At 41.9% G+C, this 21030-nt stretch overlaps 1 protein-coding gene across 1 annotated transcript in view; it reads right to left on the reverse strand.

Annotated features, from left to right (window-relative positions):
• LOC147464619 (APO protein 2, chloroplastic-like) overlaps positions 1-13881 on the reverse strand; it is a 70305-nt gene extending 56424 nt beyond the window's left edge. The window contains exons 1-2 of the mRNA XM_086516043.1: positions 13501-13881; positions 13076-13419 (exon numbers count right to left, since the gene is read on the reverse strand). Coding sequence (XP_086372169.1) covers positions 13076-13419; positions 13501-13557 — 401 coding nt within the window. The 5' untranslated portion in view covers positions 13558-13881. The remainder of the gene's footprint in view (positions 1-13075; positions 13420-13500) is intronic.
• Between the last annotated feature and the right edge of the window lie 7149 nt (positions 13882-21030).

Here is a 21030-nt window from a genome sequence, read left to right on the forward strand (position 1 = left end):
TTACTTTCAAAATCTGGAAATAAGATTAGACCATATCATATCTCTTTGGTCTCAATCCCAACTTTCTCTCGTCATTGCAATCCGTAAATTATTCAATAGTTGTACACGTCCCCATAGGGTTAACCGTGTAACTCCATTCGATCCACATGTTCTCCATTTCTTAGTAGAAATGGCACTTTCTTTAGGAAAGAAAAGTTCAATAAAGTGTCTCAACATGACTAACGTGTTCTCTGGTTCGTCTATCTCCATTCTTTCAGGACTATCCTATAAACTTCTTCTTGAATATTCCAAGCCATCAGTAATTTCAAAACGAGTCTTATTATATATACTTATAGCTTTATCTATGGTTAATCACAAGAACTTCTTGGGTTTCTTCATTATTACTAAAAATTATCTTCCAGTCAATGTCCCAAAAATTAATTCTTCATGTGGTAGCTACCTTACCCAATCTTGCTCCTTATTACTAAGCTTAAGGGCGAATGACAAGTAAAGCTCAATAAAAGTTTCATCCATGCCACTTTTATGTGTCTTCGCACAATTGCATGCGTCTTCATTCATTTATGTCTCTTCCATGCGTCTTCGCACAAGTGCATTACCTATTCTTTCACAAATTTCTATATCGTTCATTTCCAACTTTACTCACACTTCCCACTTGCTTAAATCTTAGGGACAAGTATAGGTTTCTAGAAATAAGAGCTCCCTAAATGTTCCAGCATAGCAAGCCTTCGCTCTTGCGTAGCAGTTTCTATCCTCTCATAGATAATCCGTTGAATTTCTTTTGACAAATCCCAAGCCATCTTTAAAAATTTTGAATAATTTATTGGAACATCGAGACTTCATTTTGTAATATATTATTGAAATTTTGCTGTAGAATAGACAGTTGTTTTTTCCTCATGCATTAATCCAAAATTCCAAGGTTCAAAGTCCAAAATTAGCATTTGATACCACTTATGAGAGCCATACCCAAACCCGACCCTACTCACCTCCCTCAATCTTCCAGACTGCTCCAAGGAATGACGTAGATCTATCTGCAGGTATCCCTCGCACTTGGGACCGACACCCACACAAGACTCCGGCCTATCTTAAATGCCAACCCAAGAGTATAAATCCCATCAATTTAACGACTCTATCCGCTTATCATAATTTAATCCGTCCTTGGCATCTTTCAGTCACGCACACCCGAAATCATGGTCCTTAGTTTTGATTTCTCTTTATCTTTAACTTGAAGATCTGCACTTGCTTTCTTGTTCTCCCTTGGTTCATGGCAATAACCCCTTTTTCCTGACAAGCAGGCACGGCAGTTATTGCTTTCCCTCTAAGAAGAGGGATCTTGTAATCCTACCTGGTCTCCCTCGTTCACGCTTACCCGTTTTTATCCCGCATAGTCTTAGCATTTAACATTAAAAAATTATTCAACATCTGGCCGTCTGACCTTGCGGATCCGCCATCCACCGAACCATTTCATAAAAATCCCTTCCCGAGGTAGTACTTAACTACTACAAAATCAAAAAAACAGTCTATCAGACATTGTCAGACAACAAGCAACATACAATCTGTTGCATACCTTCGTTCAAGAAAATTCATCTGGTTGTTCCCACCAGATCTTTATTTAGAAACTTTTCATTCATTTCTTTACCTTTATCTGCTACAATTAGTTTGTAACTAGTTTCCTAACTAATCATGCAACACATTTAATTTCAACCAATTCATCTTGCCTTACTCAGGACCAAGATAATCGATTACAAGCCATCAAAATGGCAACACCTTCATAATATTTCTCACAATTAAGTGTTTGGGAAAAGCTCATCAAGTAATTTAATCATTTCTTCTTAAGCATTTTATTAGCACCATCTGGTGACAGATGCACAAGATAGCCCCTATATTCTTAGCCTTTCTAGTTTCTTTTTACGCAACCAAATCGAACAAATTTCCTTGATTCAATTCACATCATCCTCCTTGAGTATGACCTTCTCATCCAACTATTGGCATCAGGCCATTTTCGGATTATAACCGTTTTCCAATAAGAAACCGCGGGTACTTCACTCGGTCGGGCAAAAATATAACAAACTCATTCATCCCTTATCCCCCGGGCATGAATGACTTAGGTATAACAGACTTGCCGGTTACGCTGCCATAGTCAAAAAGAGCCAATCTCCGTCAAGTTTCCCAAGAGAATTCTCTCACTGAGTTGCTCTTTTAATCAAATTGACCCTAAGAAGTTCTATCTTGGTTTCCGGTCATTTCCAGACAATCTTCAAAACTCCTAGTTAAATCTATGTTTTGCAATGGACTATCCCTATCACCTCTCGAGATTTCTTTATAACTCCTAGTTGGTAATTTACAAGTTCATTCATTTATCAACCTTAATATTTACTTTCATTAATTATCTACCAGCCAAATTTATTTAGAAAATACAAGCGAGTTTTTGCCATAGGCATTTTATGGTTAATGTCTCTTCGAAAATGCCAACTTTTTAAGTTCAATCCCCGTTTTCTACAATTCCCAGGTTTTTGCAATCCTTTGCTATCCATGGAGCATCTCCATGGAAGCTTGTAGAGTTTTCGGTTCAAACAACACGAAGATCAATTCAGCGAAGTTATCCCCTATCTCTCCCATTCCGTATTTGCAAACAAACTTGAAATTGACAACTTTAGAAATACTCTTCAATACCAAAAATTGAACTACTTCTATCAAGCTTAAACAACTACTCTTTTCTTATGGTGCTTAGCTTTCCATTAAGAAAACTAAAAGGTCATCCTATAATTTATGAGTCTTCGAGCTTTCCATTAAAGCTCGCTTTGGGGATAAAATGGGAATCTAGAGCTTTCCATTAAAGCTTGGAAGAGAGGATTATAACCATACATTCTTCCTACCATAAAGAGACGTGCAAACCTTAAGGTTGATACCATAATGAGACTAAACCTTTCTCTCTTTAACACTAGACTTGTAATGAACCACAAAACTGGTTGAAGCCACAAAAATAGCCCACATCAAGATTCTAGTAAATGAAACATAGCTTTTGTATATAACATCAAAATTTCATGAAAATTCTTAATTATGGGTTTAAGATATGAAAAAGGTTTTTAAATACACAATTTACATGAAAAGCTCAAAAATTAAAAAATTATTTTTTAAAAATTAGTAAATTTTAATTAAAACTACACTTCAACACTTACCTTAGAGAAGGAAAAATTGTTTGCAATATTTGTATATAGGTTAAAAAAGGTTGGTACATCTATCACATACCTATTGAGAGATTTTTCAAAGAAGTTTGGGCTTGCTTCACAATGATTTGATTTACTTTCAAAAGAAAATAGAAAAATTTTGTCCATCCGCACAAATTAGTTGTAGAAGATGGCAATGGAAAGACACCTTTAGACCTTCAATTAGCTCTGTACTATTTTTTATCAACTCATATTGAGTGTTGGTCATAATTGCCTGAAACCATTTTCTATTTAAATAACTAACATAGTGTTGAGAATTTTTTTATAAAAATCTCAAAAAGCCACAAAAGTGGCTGATTTTTTACAGGACTAGTGTTAATGAGACAAGGTTTCCATGGAAGCTTAACCCTAATCACACAAGGTCACCATGGAAGCTTAACCCTAATCACACACAAAGTCACCTTGGATGCTAAACCCTAAATTACAAACTTGTCTTTCAATGATTTTCCTCAGTGCAAAGTTACTATCAAAGCTTAGCTTAAGGATACAAATCTACCTTTGAAGCTTAACTTACTGATGCATAGATACTCTGAGCACTTAACCCTAATTGCGAAGTTACCATTAAAGCTAAAATCTAAAATACAAAGTAATCACTAAAGCTTACACCTAAGTGCAAAGTCACCATTTAAAACTTAGCTGAAGAGTGCAAATCTACCTTTGCACTTTAACTGAATGATGTATAGCTATCATTAATATTTAATCATAATTCCAAGGTTATCATTGAAGTTTAAATTTAAAATATAAGGTAGTCACTAAAGCTTACACCTAAGTGCAAAGTTACCATTAAAGCTTAGCTTAGGAGTGCAAATCTATCTTTGAAGCTTAACTTAATGATACATAGATACTCTTATCACTTAACCCTAATTGCGAGGTTACCATTAAAGCTTAAACCTAAAATACAAGGTAGTCACTAAAGCTTACACCTAAATGCAAAGTTATCATTAAAGCTTAGCTTAAGAGTGCAAATCTACCTTTGAAAGCTTAACTTAATGATGCATAACTACCATTAATACTTAACCCTAATTCCAAAGTTACCATTAAAGCTTAAACCTAATATGATGCACATAAAGCTTCCTAGTATTAAAACACATGGTTTATGTTAATTAATCCTGCTAGAAGTGAAGATTACCTCCTCTAAACAAGAGGACAGTAAGATTGAAGTCCTTCCTTAAAAAGATGTGAGGCTCAAGGAAGAAGGAAAAGGATTTAAGATGAAGAGGAAGGAGAGAGGAGATTCGTCACAAAACCCTGAAGGATTTGGCCTTCAAGAGAGTGAGAGAGCAAGAGCAACGTTTAATAGAAATCTTGATTTACTTAAGCATAATCTTGAGCATGCAAAGTATGCAAGTAGCTTAACAATGTGTGTCAAATTACAAAGGAGAGGAGGTGTTTATATAGGAAATAGTGGATAGCATACAGTGTATATACTGGGGAGGCTGGTTGGGCTCGCCTTCAATGCAAGGCAGAGAGAGTATGAGTGGAAAGTTGCAACTTTTGACTCATTCAAGAATTTTACTCTAAATTGAATTCTTCAATCACAGAATTTGAATTCTTCTAAATTCCTATTGGACCCCAATTCTCTTCTCAATCCAGCCCCAATTCTCTTCTCAATTCCTATTGGACCCCAATTTCTTCTCAATTCTTATTGGACCCCAATTTCTTCTCAATTCCTATTGGACCCCATTCTCTTCTCAATTCTTATTGGACCCCAATTTCTTCTCAAAACTTATCTCTTAACTTTATCTTCTAATCAAGTTAGTCTCTTTTTTTGTCAGTCCTCGATTTAGATCAGTTCCCACGCAGCCTTTAACTAAGAAGTATAAAAATAATCTTAATCTTTTTTGAAAAAATATAGGGATGACGTAATTTCTTATCCGAAATATCCTTGTCTTTTCATTTTGAAGTAAAATCTCGTTGTCCGCATGACTTCTTTATCGGATTTGCTTTTTCTAAATTATTTTCTAAGCTGAAAAAGTTTTGAATGGCTCTAGGGTTTAGGAAGAGACCTTACAAAAGGTCAACATTTTTGCGAGAGTTTAGCGGCTGTTTTTTTTATTCATTACCATCTCAATTGCCGTCGGAGAGGCCTGAGGATCATGGGATAGATTTGGTGCCAGGTTGTAGCCCACCAAATAGGCCTCCCTACAGGGTTAGTACGGCTCAGCAGAAAGAGATTATGGGCCAAGTAGACGAGCTGCTAGAGAAAGGGCTGATTCAACCTAGCTCTTCACCCTTTTGCTCCCCAATGCTTCTAATGCAAAAGAAAAATGACTCATGACGCATGTGTATCGATTACCGTGCGTTTAATAAGAATACCATCAAGAACAGGTTTCCTTTTCTAAGGATTGATGATATTCTTAACCGACTAGAGGGTACTACAATTTTCAGCAGGATAGACCTTAAGAGTGGGTACATCAGATTCATATCAAGCCAGAGGACGTGTACAAGACTGCATTTAGGACGACATTTCGTCTGTATGAGTTTTTAGTGATGCCGTTCGGTCTTAAAAATCCTCTTGCTACATTCAAAGGATGACGGATCGGATTTTCCACCCACATGAAAAGTTTGTTGGCACATTCTTTGATGACATGATAGTCTACTCAAAGAATGAAGAGGAGCATAGGCGTCACTTGACCATTGTTTTCGAAGAGCTATGCAGTCACAGGTTGCTTGTTAATCCTAAGAAAAGTGAGTTCTTAGAAGAGATTCACTTCCTTGGCCACATAGTGTCAAAGGATGGAGTCCGAATGGATTTTGCCAAGGTTGAAGCAATTAGGACATGGCCAAATTTGAACATTGTGCATGATGCCCGTAGCTTCTTGGACTTATGCTCTTACTACAAAAGGTTTATAGAAACTTTGTCGAGATTGCTTCACCCCTATATGCTTTGCAAAAGAAAGAGGTCACGTTCAAGTGGACACAAAATAGGGGCAGTGTTAATGCAAGATGGTCGGGTAGTAGCTTACGAGAGCAGAATCTTGCAAGAGCTAGAAAAGACATTGCAAATCTATGAGGAAGAGCTACTAGCCGTGATTCATGTGCTTACTAGTTGGAAGCACTACCTACTAGAGATTGATTTTGTTGTCGAGACAGATCATCAGACCTTGCGATACTTCTTGATGCATTCAAAGTTATCCAAAAAGCATATACGATGGGCAAACATTCTCTCTATATTCCACTTTCAGATTCTGTATGTGGAAGGCAAGAAGAATGTTGTGGCTGATGCGTTATTGAAAAAGCCACAAATTTCAGCAGTGTCCATTCCTTATCATCATGAGCTTGATGATAAGGAAGGAAAATATGCTATTGATAAAGATTTTGCAAGGATCTTTGAACAGTTGCAAGATGGGCAACGCCATGAGCACTACCTCCTCAAGGACGGTTTTATCATGATGCATGGCAGACTATGTGTCACTAGGCCATTGCGACATAAGTCATAGTAGATAGCCATGTCCCACCGTTCGCTGCAAACCAACCAAGGCTCACTCTTTAAGGAAAAAGTGATTCTGTCCCGACAACGGAACCATGAAACCGACGCATAAGGCGGTAGACTTTAGCTTTCACCCGGTCTTTACTTGGAACTTTACTCGAACTTTACGATACAGAAGAACTTCACGAATCAACCTGTGACTAGAATTAACACTTCAAACAAACCACGGCCTAACACCTAGTGTGCTACCAAGCAGACAGCGACACCTTGTAGGCCCCAAAAACTGGCGCCTCTTTCAATATTTCTTTATTCTTATAAAACTTGAGATAAAACCTGCAAATTCATACGAGCTGTCCCACTTTTACCCGGCTGAAAATGGCCTACTCTAGCCTGATTTCGACAACATAACCATAGTAGGAGGCTTCACAGATAAAATCCCCATGCCAAAGGTGACTTCCCCGGTGCATATGAGCACTTTCCCAAACCTGGCAAGAATCTGCAGCACGCTGAATTCTCTGTTTTTCGCCCCAAAAATGCACCAGATCACCCATACAACACTACCCCGAAGCTCTTGGGGGTATAAGGGACCAATTAGGGTCAAAACCCTAAACCTGCAAAAATACACAGCAGGCTGTATTTTACTGTTTTGGGCTCCGTTTCACGTGCCGATTGCATCCGTAGCAAGCCCTCGTCCTCCCAAAGAAGCGATCTTGACTCTCGAGTCGAGGTCCAAAGAACCCCCACAGGAAGTATTATGTGTTCGAATGATTAGTCAGCCCGCATTGTTCAAGTGTTTCATTCGTGATGGTTTCCTATATTTTAGTCACCGTCCTTATGTGATCCCTTTTCACAGGCATACCATATTGTATAATGAACACAATTCACTCATGAATGAGCACGGATGTATGTGGATTACTCATGAAAAGAAGAAATGTTTGCATTCAAGGAATTCACATTCCATGTCTCTCCCTTGGCATGACTCAGTATCCGAAAGAGCACAAGAAGGATTAAGCATCAAGCATGGACATTTCCATTGTGATTTGCCACAGTTGATTGATTTTGATCAGAACGACAAGTGTTGACCCCATTGTTTGCGTGTGTTTGATGAACGGTTTGGCACTCCGTCACTATGTTCATCTGCATTACATGCACAGTTTTTTCGAAGGAATAGTTTTTTCCAGTCACTTTACATGGAATGGGTATGTTCATGTTTTTGTGTTGGAAGTGGTTTCAGTAATTTTCATCCTCGGAGATTCTTGAAGAAGGTAGACGCATGACTATAGACGAAGTTGAAGCATTGAAGGAGCCACAGATGACTTTCTATCGCTTTCGGCGCGGCCCAAAGAAGCAAACGTTGCAAACCTTTATGAAGTTCAAGTATCGCATGATCCATGCATCAGAGTGGGCCGGCAAAGAGTCCTTTCCACGATTCCAGACCCTGTAGGCGATCTCCCTCGACGCCATACAGTTCGGTACCAGTACCTCACTTTGAAAAGGAGGGAATGTTACGTGACATATCTAACCCTCTGTGTACGTGGACAAGCTATTTCATGACAAGGGTTCAATCCAGTTCAGTCAATCTAGAATAGGAAGTGATTTGATACTTTTGTGAGTGTTCGCAGACCGTGCATGTCCAAACACTTAGAGTAGATGCATATCCTCTGGTTACACACAACATGACCATAATAATTTTATCAGAATCCAACAGGAGCATTTTTACAGTGCATAGACCTATTTTCCCTATTTTAGCCAACTTTCACTTATTATTTTTAAGTGACTTTTGTTGGGAACCACGTAGGCAAATTTAGCAAGCAAGTACATAAGCAAACTAGCGCTAGCACTTTCTGGCAAAAGAGGCAGCAGGAACCGTGTGTTCAACAAGCACCTTCTCGGTAAGAGCCCCACAAGACACCTAGCATTTTTGAAGCAGATACCGAGCGTTTTTTGCTTCAGCAACCTAGCGTTTTCAGCATTGCAGATCAGCCAACGTTTTGCATTTGCAGATCCGCTGGAGACAACAGATAACAGATCAGCCCTAGCGTTAGCAGTTTGCATCAACAGATCAATAGCATTTTTGCAGATCAACACAGAATTCAGCCTAGTGTTTTTGGATCAGCCTGACCACTCAACTTTTTGTAGATTCATCGCGACAGAACCTCAATTAGCACCAGCGTTTTCAGTTTTCAGCAGTCAGACACCGCAGTAGAGGTCCTGAACCTCGCAGATCACCTTCCCGCAGCAGATCCTCGCCGCACGGTCAAATCCATCGAAGTTTGCAGTTTCAGCCCGGAAAACGCAGATTTCGGCATCTGCGTTTTCAGCGCATCGTCGTCATCGCCGTCGTCACTGACATAGAGTCAGAATTCAACAGATAAAGATTTGTAGATTTCAGCCCTTAGCGTTTTCATATTTTAGACCGTCTCGTCGTCGACATAGTCGGCAAGTCCAAAGCATTGTAAAGATTTGTGCAATCAATAGTAGACCGCTCTCGCCGTAGAGAGTGGGCCTTCGGAGGAGGGTTTGACAACATTCTGGTGTCGTATTCTTCTCTCTCTATCTCTCAGTCTCAACACCTATTCAAAGTGTTTATCCACTTTGTTTGTGTCCATTGCACTCTCTCATTAAAGGAACGGAAGGCTCTCTCTTCCTTAAGTAAAAGAAACCTTGAGCACAATTCGGAACACTCATCTTGAGCAAAGTTCAACATTCACTTCCGCTGCACCTTACATTTCAAACAAACACTGACAATAGACTGTGGCATACCACTGTACTTAAACACATTATACATGAACAATCGGGCCATCTGAACACATTTTATCTTGTTCCTAACACGAATAAAATGGGCCTCTTTGTTGAACCTGCAAATAATGGTCCATATACCATCATTCCCTATCGGCGTCTTCGGAAGATCAAAGATAAAATCCATCGCAATATTTTCCCATGGCTTATCAGATATTTGGAATAGGCAATGGTTGAAGCAACCCTGGTACCTTTTGCCTGTCAAACTTGACCTTTTGGCAAATCACGCATGCTCGCACAGAGGCATCCACATCTCTCCTCAAAGTAGGCCAATAAAAAAAAGTCTCGACCGCTTTCACTATCGCATCTATACCACGATGCCCGACATCATAACCTTATGTCGCAATGGCCTAGTGACACACTCTTTCCATGCATCATCATAAAACCATCCCTCAAGAGATAGTGCTCATGGCTTTGTCCATCTTGCAACTATTCAAATATTCTTGCGAAATCTTCATCATTGACATATTGTTCCTTTATGTCATCAAGCTAATGACGGTAAGGGATTGACAAGGCTGAAATTTGTGGCTTTCTTGACAACGCATCAGCCACAACATTATTCTTGCATTCCACATGCACAATCTGAAAGTGGAACATAGAGAGAATGTTTGCCCGTTGCGTATGCTTCACACATGTGTCATGAAAAATCAGCCCCCCACTCTCTTTTGGGCGCCTCCGAGCTAGGAGAGTGTCACGTGACACATCCAACCCTATGTGTCCGTGGACAAGCTGCAACATGATCAGGGTTCAGTCAGTCCAGTTAGTCTAGATTAGAAGTGATCTGGCACTTTTGTGAGTCTGGTGCACAGCTCGCATGGACATGGATTCCACTATTGTTATATGGTGATGATATTGTGTTGACCTCCGACTCTCCAGAGGGGATGCAACGTCACTTGGATGCTTTGCATAGGTTTGCCCAGGAAAGTGGTTTGTCCGTCAACCTTGGTAAAACCAAGGTCATGGTATTTAATACCACCCCACAGTGGATCAGGAGGTCAGCGCCTACATTCACATACGGCCAGGAGACAGTGGAGTATACAAATGCTTACACTTACCTTGGAGTGGTTTTTAGTGGGCCAACATGTTCATTGAGGAGGGCAGCAGAGACTAGATTGACCAGAGCCCATGTAGCATTGGGTAGATTGGAAAGGATGTGTTCACAGGTTCAGTTTCAGGAGCCTCGGACGAAGCTCTCGCTCTTTGACACTTTGGTGGCTTCTGCATTGCTTTATAGCAGTATTCCCTTCAGAATCCATGAGATTCAGTCAGGGAAATTTTCCAATGCATTTAGCCTATTTTCCCTATTTTTGGTATTTTTCACTTATTATTTTTAAGTGACTTCCCAACAAAAGTAGGTAGGGCAATTTTGCTAAGAAAATATATAAGCAAACCCAAGTTAACACTAAATGGTGGAAGAGGCAGCAGGAGCTCCACGTTCAACAGGCAACTTCTCAGCAGACACCCCCAGGAGACCCAGCATTTTTGCAAGAGATCAGCACATCAGCCTAGCGTTTTGCATTTTGCAGAACCACGGAAGCAACAGGACCAAAGTTCAGCCCTAGCCTTTTTGGTTGCAAATCAGCCCCGGCGTTTTGCAGCTTTACTGCGACGACGGAACAGCAAGGAACATCAGCATTTTCAGTTTTCAGCAATTAGCACCCGCAGATAAAGTCCCGAACCTCGCAAATCTCACCTTCCCGAAGCAGTTCCTCGCCGCACAGTCAATTTCCGCAAGGTTTACAGTTTCAGTCCGGAAAACGCAGATTTCAGCATCTGCATTTTCTGCACGTCGTCGTCGCATCGTCGTCATCGACATCATCACCGACATAGAGTCAGAATTCAGCAGATAGAAGATTAGCAGATTTCAGCCCATAGCGGTTTTGGACAGTAGTAGAAAGATTGCAGATTTCAGCCCTTAGGCCAACTTCGTCATCACCGTCGTCATCGTCAACATGGCCTAGACTTGCATCAATCTCATGCATACCATTTGTACCAGATTGTGCAATCAATAGTAGACCACTCTCGCCGACGAGAGTGGGGCCTTCGGAGGAGGGTTTTACGTCTCTTGTGTCGTATCTCTCTTCTCTCTCTATCTCTCAGTCTCATACACTTGCACGCACAGAGTCCATTCACATTGTTTGTGATCATAGCACTTTACATTAAGAACGGAAGGCTCTCCCTTCCATAAGAACAAAAGGAACCTTGAGCACAGTTCGGAGCACTCATCTTGAGCAAAGCGCAAACAATCATTCCGCTGCACCTAACAGAGAGAGTTTCTAGCATGTGTTGTCCAGCAGGTCGCTCTCCTATTGACATGTGTCCACTGTACCCCCTATGGTTCACTTTCCTAACCCCTCCCAACTTATAAAGTTGTCAGTGACTTGACACGTGGCCCAAGTTCCATTTAGGCCCACACATCATAGTCACAGGGGACGCCCATTTTGGGCTTCCCGTCCCCACTATTCCGTCCTGCCCTCTTTTTTACACTAAAAATCCATTTGAGCCTCGTCCCCCGTCCCTTTTCAAGGGTTTCAAGGAAAACAAGCAAAAATAAAATAAATAAAAATATGTAATATAGATTTCAAGAAGACAACAGGAAAAAATACACCTCCTAGTGACAATTGGGATAACTAGTGGTAGATGTTAACAGTTTTGAGGGTCATTTCTTGGTTTCTCCATCTAGATCTAGGGAGACATTTGTCCGGTCTTGTGAGGTTGTTTTTCTTATTTGCTAGTCTTGGATAAAGTATAGTGCCCATTTTATGTTTAGTCAACCCAGACTCCAGTTCCTAGGCCACTTGGAGAGGGGGGGTATGTGCGGTCGAGCAACCCATTGTAGTCCCTACATAGAGGAGGGGGTCAAGGAAGGAATAGTGGAATCGGCGCTAGCCAGACTTAGGCAGCAGCTACAGTGGTCGTGGCATCTCTTAGATCTGTGAGAGAGTCAAACTTTGGCAGGTAAAGTAAACTTAAACAGATGAGGGTTTAAGTTTACTTTAAGTACGTTATTGTTGCCCATAGGAGCAACGAACATGGGTAGCTTGGGTAGTTAGACTGTCACCTTTCTTTTTTTTCCTTTTTTTTGCCGAGGGGGGGTTGTGTTTCCCCGGTCAAATCTGCAAGGCTCCCCATTTTTTGCGGCCCTTGATCCTCCTCCTGATCCATGTCCATTGCCCTCCGCCTTTGATCTCACTACCCCTGGCCATTTAGGACCTTGTGGGACTTATGTGGAGGGGGGGTGTTCCCCATCTTGGCATTGGTGGGAGAGCCAGTGGAGCCCTTCAACGTCTCTTTTTGAAAAGTTGTTCCTTGCAGGGAAGGTCTCTCTCTCTCTCTCTCTCTCTCTCTCTCTCTCTCTCTCTCTCTCTCTCTCTCTGGGAAGGTCTCTCTCTCTCTCTCTCTCTCTCTCTCTCTCTCTCTCTCTCTCTCTCTCTCTCGTGCGCGCTCCCATGTCACCATCTCCCTTATGTTGCGGCATGGAATCCAAGCCTAGGCTTGATGACATCGGCTTGATTGGCCATACTTCTTTAACCAGAGGTGTCTAGTTGAGAACACACACATAAAAAATGAAACTTACATGAAAAGAGGGAAAAATTGCAATTCAAAAGGAAAAAAATCCTACTTGCACACTTTCACTGGGACGACGCCCATCAGCATAGCCACCAACTGTAATAGAGTCTCCCTCGCTTCAAAGACGGCATGCGCAACAGGGATTAATTCCGGTACAAGCAGCCCATTCCCTGGAGGAAAATGGAAATTTTCCAGAGGAGATTTCTTGAGTCCACTAGTCTTGGTCACCCTTCGAGGAGGCACGACAAAAGGCTTCTTCTTATCCTTGAGAAGAACTGGAGGAAGATCTGTGTTTTGGGGTAGACGACTGGCATTGCTAATGCTAGCTCTTGAGGGTTCTCTGTCCTTCGGCATGAAGCAAAGGCTGCATTTGCTCTTGAGCTGTTCGTGAGAACCCTGTAACAACACAAACAAACCGATTTACCCCATTACCGCATCAGCAATCCAAATGCCAAATCTTTACTTGCAAATTCACACCTTTGAAACCAAGAGCTTCACTGAGCCTATCTCACAAAAATTAGCTAGCGCACCCATGTCTAGTAGCTGCTCTTTTGCCCCCGCTGTCTCACTACGCTCTCAAAGGGTGGCGGCCGTTCAATTCGTGATGTGGGGATCACTTTTTGGCCTGGCCTATGGCCAAGAAAGCTCAACCGCTAGCTCTTCCAGCCAGCCGTAGCAGCCAATGAAAACGATGGGTTTGCCAGCAACCGCCTATCCACTGTGCTCAATCGCTCAGGCTCGCGCTGGCTATGCCGGGCAGGACCCTTCGTGCTTAGGCGAGCCCAGAGTCCATACTGCCGTTTCTCTCTCTCATTCAGACTGACATAAAATTCGTGTACACGATCGAACGTCTCCTTTGCAATCTGCGCTTAAGACAGCCGGCCGTTGAGATGGAGATCGATGGACCTCTTCCGGCCGGCCGACTCGCAAGCCAACTTGGTTTCTTCTCCCGCGAGTGATCTTGTCTCATGCCAAGCAATCCCTCCATGTTTAAGTCTGTGTGGAAACTTCAAGCAGAGTTAATCGGCTTTTGTCACATCATTTCAAAACACCAGTAGGTACGCAGTGGGAAACCAGCTTAAATCTCTGCGTAGCGTTCAGACTTCCCGCATGACAAATCTAGGTAGAGATGATTCGTTTAAACGTTGGGGGAGCAGTTCCAAAGCCATCCATCACCTTGTAATCAATGTGTTTCAATGCACTTGTGGCGCATGTGAAAGCAAGCAAACCGGGCCTAAGTCTCTAAGGTTGTAGCACTACACATTGATGGGAATGGGATCGTGCTAGCTATGGTGGATGAAAGAGAAACATCGTGCACACAAGTGAGTGTGTGTTGGCTAGATTATCACTAAAGCGAATCAGGTTCCAAGATCAATTAACTTTGACTCATAAACACGATCTTGAGTTGTTGCTAATCCATCACAAGCTCACCATAAACAAGAGAGATGTAATGCAAAATAGACGTGTTTATTCATTAATGAAATGAGCTTTAAGTAGCTCTACATCCTTGCACCACTACATGTGGGATAATTCCTTCTCTTCACTCCTTGACTCCTATTCTAGGACAAAGCTCATATTTTACAATTCTCCCCTTGAGGTTTGGATTAGGAAGAACCTGACATCTCTGGCACACTCCAATCCGAGAGCAAAAGAACATCTCCAATCCAGGAGACCATCCCCAATCCAGGAGACAACTATCTCTAATCCAGGAGATACTCAAACACCTCCCCTCAAACAGATGTATAAAATTGAGACCAAGCTAGTCCAAGCTAACTCCATACAAAATACAAATGAAGGGGAAATGCCAAAACAAAAGCTAGAGAATGTCGTCGTAGACTAGAAGGCTATAGTGACCTTCTTCTTCATCTTCATCTTTGTCTTCTTCTACCGAATACACTTTGGGCCTTGGATTTTTGTTGGTGTTTCCTCTGTCCCTTTTGAAACACTTGGAAGGAAAGGTGATCCTTCTTCCCACAACTGCTGCAAGTCTTCGATGCTAGACAGTCCTTTGCTATGTGCCCTTCTTTGCCACACTTGAAACAAGTCTTGTTACCATTGCCAACTGCAAAAGCTCCTCCCCGTGAAGTAGCATTCCTCCCTTGCTTCTTCTCCTTGGACATCAAAGAGTTGAAAATCTGGTGTTGGATCCTTCTCCTCAATGACGGTCATGATCTGGTCAAAGCTAGGTGGTAAGGTTGCTAGAAGAACTGTGATTTTGTCCTCCTCTGGTACTGCACTATTTACATAAGCTAGATGTGTGGTCATGCTTTTGAGGCGATCGACCAAGCTTGCAATATCTTCGTTCTGTTTCATTTGTAATTTGTATAGATCTTTTTTTAAGCTCACTTTGCTTTTCTTTTTTCTAGCTCCAAAGTTTTCTTCTATTGCTTCCCATGCAGCTGATGAGGTATCACAATCATCAATATTGTGTACATAATTGTCACGTAGTGCAATGATTATGATTCCTAATGACTGCTCGTCCTTGGCTTGATTTTGTGCACTCATATCTCATGTTAGAACTTGTGCACCCAGTAGTAGATGTCGGATCAGTGAGCGTTGGCTTGACTATTCTCCACAACTAATTTTTCATTAAGTAACCTTTCAACTTGGTTTGCCAAGTATGAAATCCCTACCGTTAAGTTTCCCAAGCCCCTTCTCTTCCATTGCGCTAATAGAGGGGTCTTAGCTTAGTAGACTCTCCTAGCCAGTGTCTACCTCTTTATACAAGCACAAATAAAAAATCAAATGTGGATTTTGATAAACATTGCAAAAGTTGTTGTGCTTGGATTGCAAAATTTTTATGGTTAATAGCAATAAGGAAAGAGAGAATGACTTTAAATTTTGTGAAGCTCCTCTTCACAAAATTTTGACTTTTGCTTTGCCTTGGAGTTTTGACGGTGAAGCCTTTAAAGCTTGATGTAGCTCTCCTTTGGATAGCCTTGAAGCTCAATGTATTGCTTCCTTTTTTATGCTTGAAGGCTTTTGAATTTCAATGGTTGGAGCTCTCTCTTCTGCACATGATGTCGGAATTTCGGAGCAAAACCATGGGAAGGTCCTCCTGCAAGCTTTGAGTAGCTGGTCGAGGCTTTGAGCGGAGTTTCAGAGCAAAACGCGGGAAGGGGGGATGAGTGTGGGAACAAGCTCTTTAAGAGCACTCAATTGCCTTGGTGCACCAGGCGTGGGAAGGGGGGGCCCATAGGGGCGGACCCAAAAATGTCTTTAAATGCGGTTGAGCATGTGTCGGACGGCGACCACCGGACGGTTGGACTCAGGCGATTGGCCCCATTGGAGGAGACAACACCTGAGGGAATTGGCTTCCAAGGTCAGCCAGTTAGGCCAATGCAAACCCGCCTGGGATTTATCAAATTCAATGACCGCGGAGGTACGCCGCCCTTGTGTGTGTGAGCCCTTAGTGGGCCTTGTCTTCCATTTGTCTTGGGTTCCCACCAAAGTGAGACCGACCTTGGGAGTTAGTTGAAGTTCTTTTTCACAATGTCATTGTAGGCATTGAATACACACACGCACAATTTTTGAACTTTAGATTCTGTAGTTGGAAATTCAGAGAGCAAACTTAATTAAGCAAAACCGCGTTTGAGCATTATCCCTTGAATTCTAACTCAAATTTGGCATTCATAGGCTTGAATAAAGCTCACAGGATAGGCTACGCACATACATTGATGAATTAATGCAATTTTGCTCAAGTAGGAGTAGCTCTTGATGCAATATGTGTGGAAATAGGCTTAATGCAATCACTTAAAATGAAAATTAAATAATGCAATTACATATGTACATAAATGCACTAATCATTGTCGATTATTAAGAAGGGTAGTGGCCCAAGGACTTAACCCAAGAACGTGCCCAATGCTTGGTAATCACATAATGAGTAGAAGGATTAGGAAATAGTAATGACTCTAGTGGAGATGCTAATCACTATCGTACAAATGCATAATAACGAGCCTAGCTAGCATAACCAGAGCTCTGATACCACTTGATGGGAATGGGATTGTGCTAGCTATGGTGGATGAAAGAGAAACATCGTGCACACAAGTGAGTGTGTGTTGGCTAGATTATCACTCGAGCAAATTAGTTTCCAAGATCAATTAACTTGGACTCATAGACACGATCTTGAGTTGTTGTTAAGCCATCACAAGCTCACCATAAACAAGAGAGATGCAATGCAAAATACACTTGTGTTTATTCATTCATGAAATGAGCTTTAAGTAGCTCTATAGCCTTGCACCACTACATGTGGGATAATTCCTTCTCTTCACTCCTTGACTCCTATTCTAGGACAAAGCTCACACTTTACACAAATCATGGACATTTTTCGGAGCCCTTACGTAGCTTTCATATAGTGCGAAAGGCAAATCTATGCAAGAATGTAATGCAGATGTGGCATGAGATGATTTGTCAAAAATTGGGGGGCGGGGGGGGGGGGGGGGGGGGGAGGAGGATTTTTGGACTCACCACAATAGTGGGCATCCTTCACCCCTCGGACAAGAGAAGTGTCCACGCCCTTTTCAACACAAAACGCATTGAGCGAACTAATCTTTGAACCTCACTGTGAGAGACCAATAGGCTAACCCCGGGGGATTCACCATGGAAAACTTACCGCACCATGTAAGTGTAGGGGAGGGGGAGGGGAGGTTTTTACAAGTTACATAAGCGTATAACGGTTAGGAATAGGCCCCCAATAATTTAGCCCCCAAGCTTAAAAATAAGGGAGGGGGTATCATATTTATGGGGGGGAGAAGTGAGAAAAGGGAAAAATGAGACGAAGTTTTTGTGTTTCAAAATTATGGCTTCCTAAAAGAGTCTGCCCTTGAATTTGTGAATCAATAGCTACAAAGATACATGTAAGAACTAACACTGCTTTGTATCAACTGCTTCTTTTGTGATTATAGCTCATTTGTTGAGGGATGAAAGCTATAAATAGTTTGTATAGATGCAAATTTACACAAAGAACCTAACACAACTTTGTAACCATGTTTTTTGAGTAATTTAGATGGGTCAACATTGGACGAGTAGCTACAGTGCAGGCTGAACGGGCACATAGTTTGAAAGTCAAACTAAGACACATTGATGCTACATCTAGTTACCAACAGAAGTAGTTCTTTAGTACAGTGCCAGTCAGTATGCTACACTCTCTTTGACTAGTTTTACTCAATTAGATTATGTGAGACCTAAATTTTATATGTAAGATAGGGGTATGATAGTTTTCTACATTGATTGTCGTATAAGCGTAGAAAGGGGGGTCGTATTCCCTAATATGAGTCATATATAGGGGTTTTATTAAAGTTGTCTGCTTGCGCAGGTGGCATCCCGTTTCGTATATTAGAGTGAATCCCCTAGGGGACTAACTAGCTCGTTGTTTTCGATTGGTTGATCTCAGCTCAACATCAACACAAGTGTAAGCAACATTAACACAACATCAATTCGCTCAACATGCAAAACGCGTTGAGCGAATTGATCTCTGAATCTCACTCTGAGAGACCAATGGGTTGACTAGCTCGTCGTTTGTGATTGGTTGATCTCAGTTAAACATCAACACAAAGTGTAAGCACGTTGTGTGAATACACAATTAGGTGGAAGCTTGGTTGGGCGTTCGTAGCCTTCGGTAGTCTAAATGTGCCCTTAGTAAAGTAGTGAGCTTCCTGTATTGAGCTTTGGGAGCAATTGTGAACTATTGGAGTGTCACATGGCAAAGTTCAAGATGACACACTTATTTGCCCTACATAAGGCCTTAATGAGGGATGAAGCACTTGGGAGCAATTTTGGACCGTTGGACCGAGCTTGTCAATTAGTGCCACATCTATACTTATGAAAATTTCTGGAGGGTTTGTTATTCACGTAGCTGCCTCTCCTCACAACCACATTAATAACAAACCCAAATTCACTCCCGTCATCCAAAGTGTTGTGAGATAAAAGAAAGAGCTTTTGTTGCTATCATGTGGCTTAAATTATTGGATACTATGTTGTAACGACCTTTACAATGCCCTAAAGAACATTCGTACTCTTAAAGAATCTTTGCCCATCAAGACTTACAACCACGATGGCATAGAACTTATGCTCATAGGAAGATTAATTTTGTTGGGCCCAATTTAACTTTTTACTTTCAAAGGCAATAGTGAAGAGTGCATGGGTGCTGATGCGTGCGTATGTGCTCGTGAAATGAGGAAGTAGATGAGAGATCTTTTAGTAGAGTCAGTGCATCTCAACCACCTATCCCCTTATTCTATTAGGGTAAAGAATAGGGTCAGTGCTTAGTGGATGGGGTAGGGTTATTGGGTCAACCAAATGGCTTACAACCCCAACAACCCACATGGAGGCGAATGTGGCTCAAGTGGCATACTAATAACAAAACATATGCGATGTATGAAGCATATCAATAGCTTCACCCTACAATCATCAACTGAATGTAACATGCATATGGCTCCGAGGCTAAGTTTTTTGTCAAAGCATTTGCAAGGTTTCCATCTGTCTGGACCTTGACAAGCTCTTTGTGCTTATTTTCTAGTACATCCCATATGAATTGATACTTCACCTCAATGTGTTTCATCTTTGTTAGGGTTCAGGCCAACTAATTGGACACATATCACACTCACCATACTAACCTTATCTATTCTTTTGATCATACAAAACTATAAGGAGTAGTGAGGTATTCCAATCCTCACTGAGGGCTCGACCAATACTCTACTCTTCTTCTCCCTTGCACTCCACACACCGCACACTCTTCAAGGGGTATAAGTGTTGGGATATAAAGCCCAATGTGGTCGCCCAGGTAAGTAGGAGGGCCGCCAGGTATGTACACATATTCTTTTGTAAAAACCTAATAAGAACTCACTATGCTCTACACATTACAGTAGAGCGAGTTCACCATATCGTCGTGCTCTTCTTCTCGCACTCTCTCTCGCGTCGCACTTCCGCTCGTACTCCTTCAACTGGTATCAGAGCTCAGATCGAGGCTCGGGGCAGCACTGCAGGAGGCTAGAGTCACCAACTTAGATTGGAGTGAAATTCGACAGGCAAAGACACAACCCCAAATCTTGTGTACAAGCCCGTAGGGCTTGGTGTGCTCAGAATTTCATTCTGAGGTCATCTCGGTCACCGTTCGCCTTCGACAAAGTTTTGCGCAGGCCATTTTCGACTACGTGGTCTCAGCGGGTGCAGATCCGACTCTGCAAATTTGAGGTTTTCGGCCTACGACTGCAGGTGTTGAGGATATCGACACTCCCAAAGTGTTGATTTGTGGCTGTCTACACATCGAAGGATGGCTCACAGTTCTTGGAGGCGTGTCACATACGACACGGGCGCATCTACACACAGACTCTAGGCGACATCCACTAGTTTATCTACACTCTGCAAATTTGGGGTTTTCGGCCTACGCTTGCAGGTGTTGAGGATATCGACACTCCTAGAGTGTTGATTTGTGGCTGTCTACACATCGAAGGATGGCTCACAGTTCTTGGAGGCGTGTCACATACGACACGGGTGCATCTACACACAGACTGTAGGCGACATCCACTAGTTCATCAGGTAGCTTGTGTTTGCTGCTTGATATTCCAGATTTTATCATGACATTGCAAGTACTTCCACATGGGATGTATTGTCAGAGATGATGTATGTCTGTTAAGGGTTTGCTGGCTGTGAGTCACGTAGCAAACAACCGCCGCAACGGTTACAGCATACAGTGGAAAATTTGTGGATGTATGACTTTGTGGGAAGTCTATGTACTGTCAGATTTACTGCATCCTTTGTTGAGGGTCGAGTGAGGTTTTATTGAGCTGGGGGATTCTCGAATGTTGAGATCCTTTAGGTGATACAGGTCTTGGAGCGATCCCTCGAGCACCCTTAGATAGGCAGCTAGGATGTATTGACTGTGAGTTAGACAGTTGGGATTGCATCTTTGCTTTACTGCCATTGAGGCATTGTCGCAGTCTATGCTTACAGGACAGTGACATGACAGTCAGAGACAGTACAGGTGCAGGACAGGTTTACCCACAGCTT

The sequence above is a fragment of the Adiantum capillus-veneris genome, chromosome 1 (assembly GCF_014529385.1).
Source record: "Adiantum capillus-veneris isolate H3 chromosome 1, ASM1452938v2, whole genome shotgun sequence".
In the NCBI taxonomy this organism is placed as follows: Eukaryota; Viridiplantae; Streptophyta; class Polypodiopsida; order Polypodiales; family Pteridaceae; genus Adiantum; species Adiantum capillus-veneris.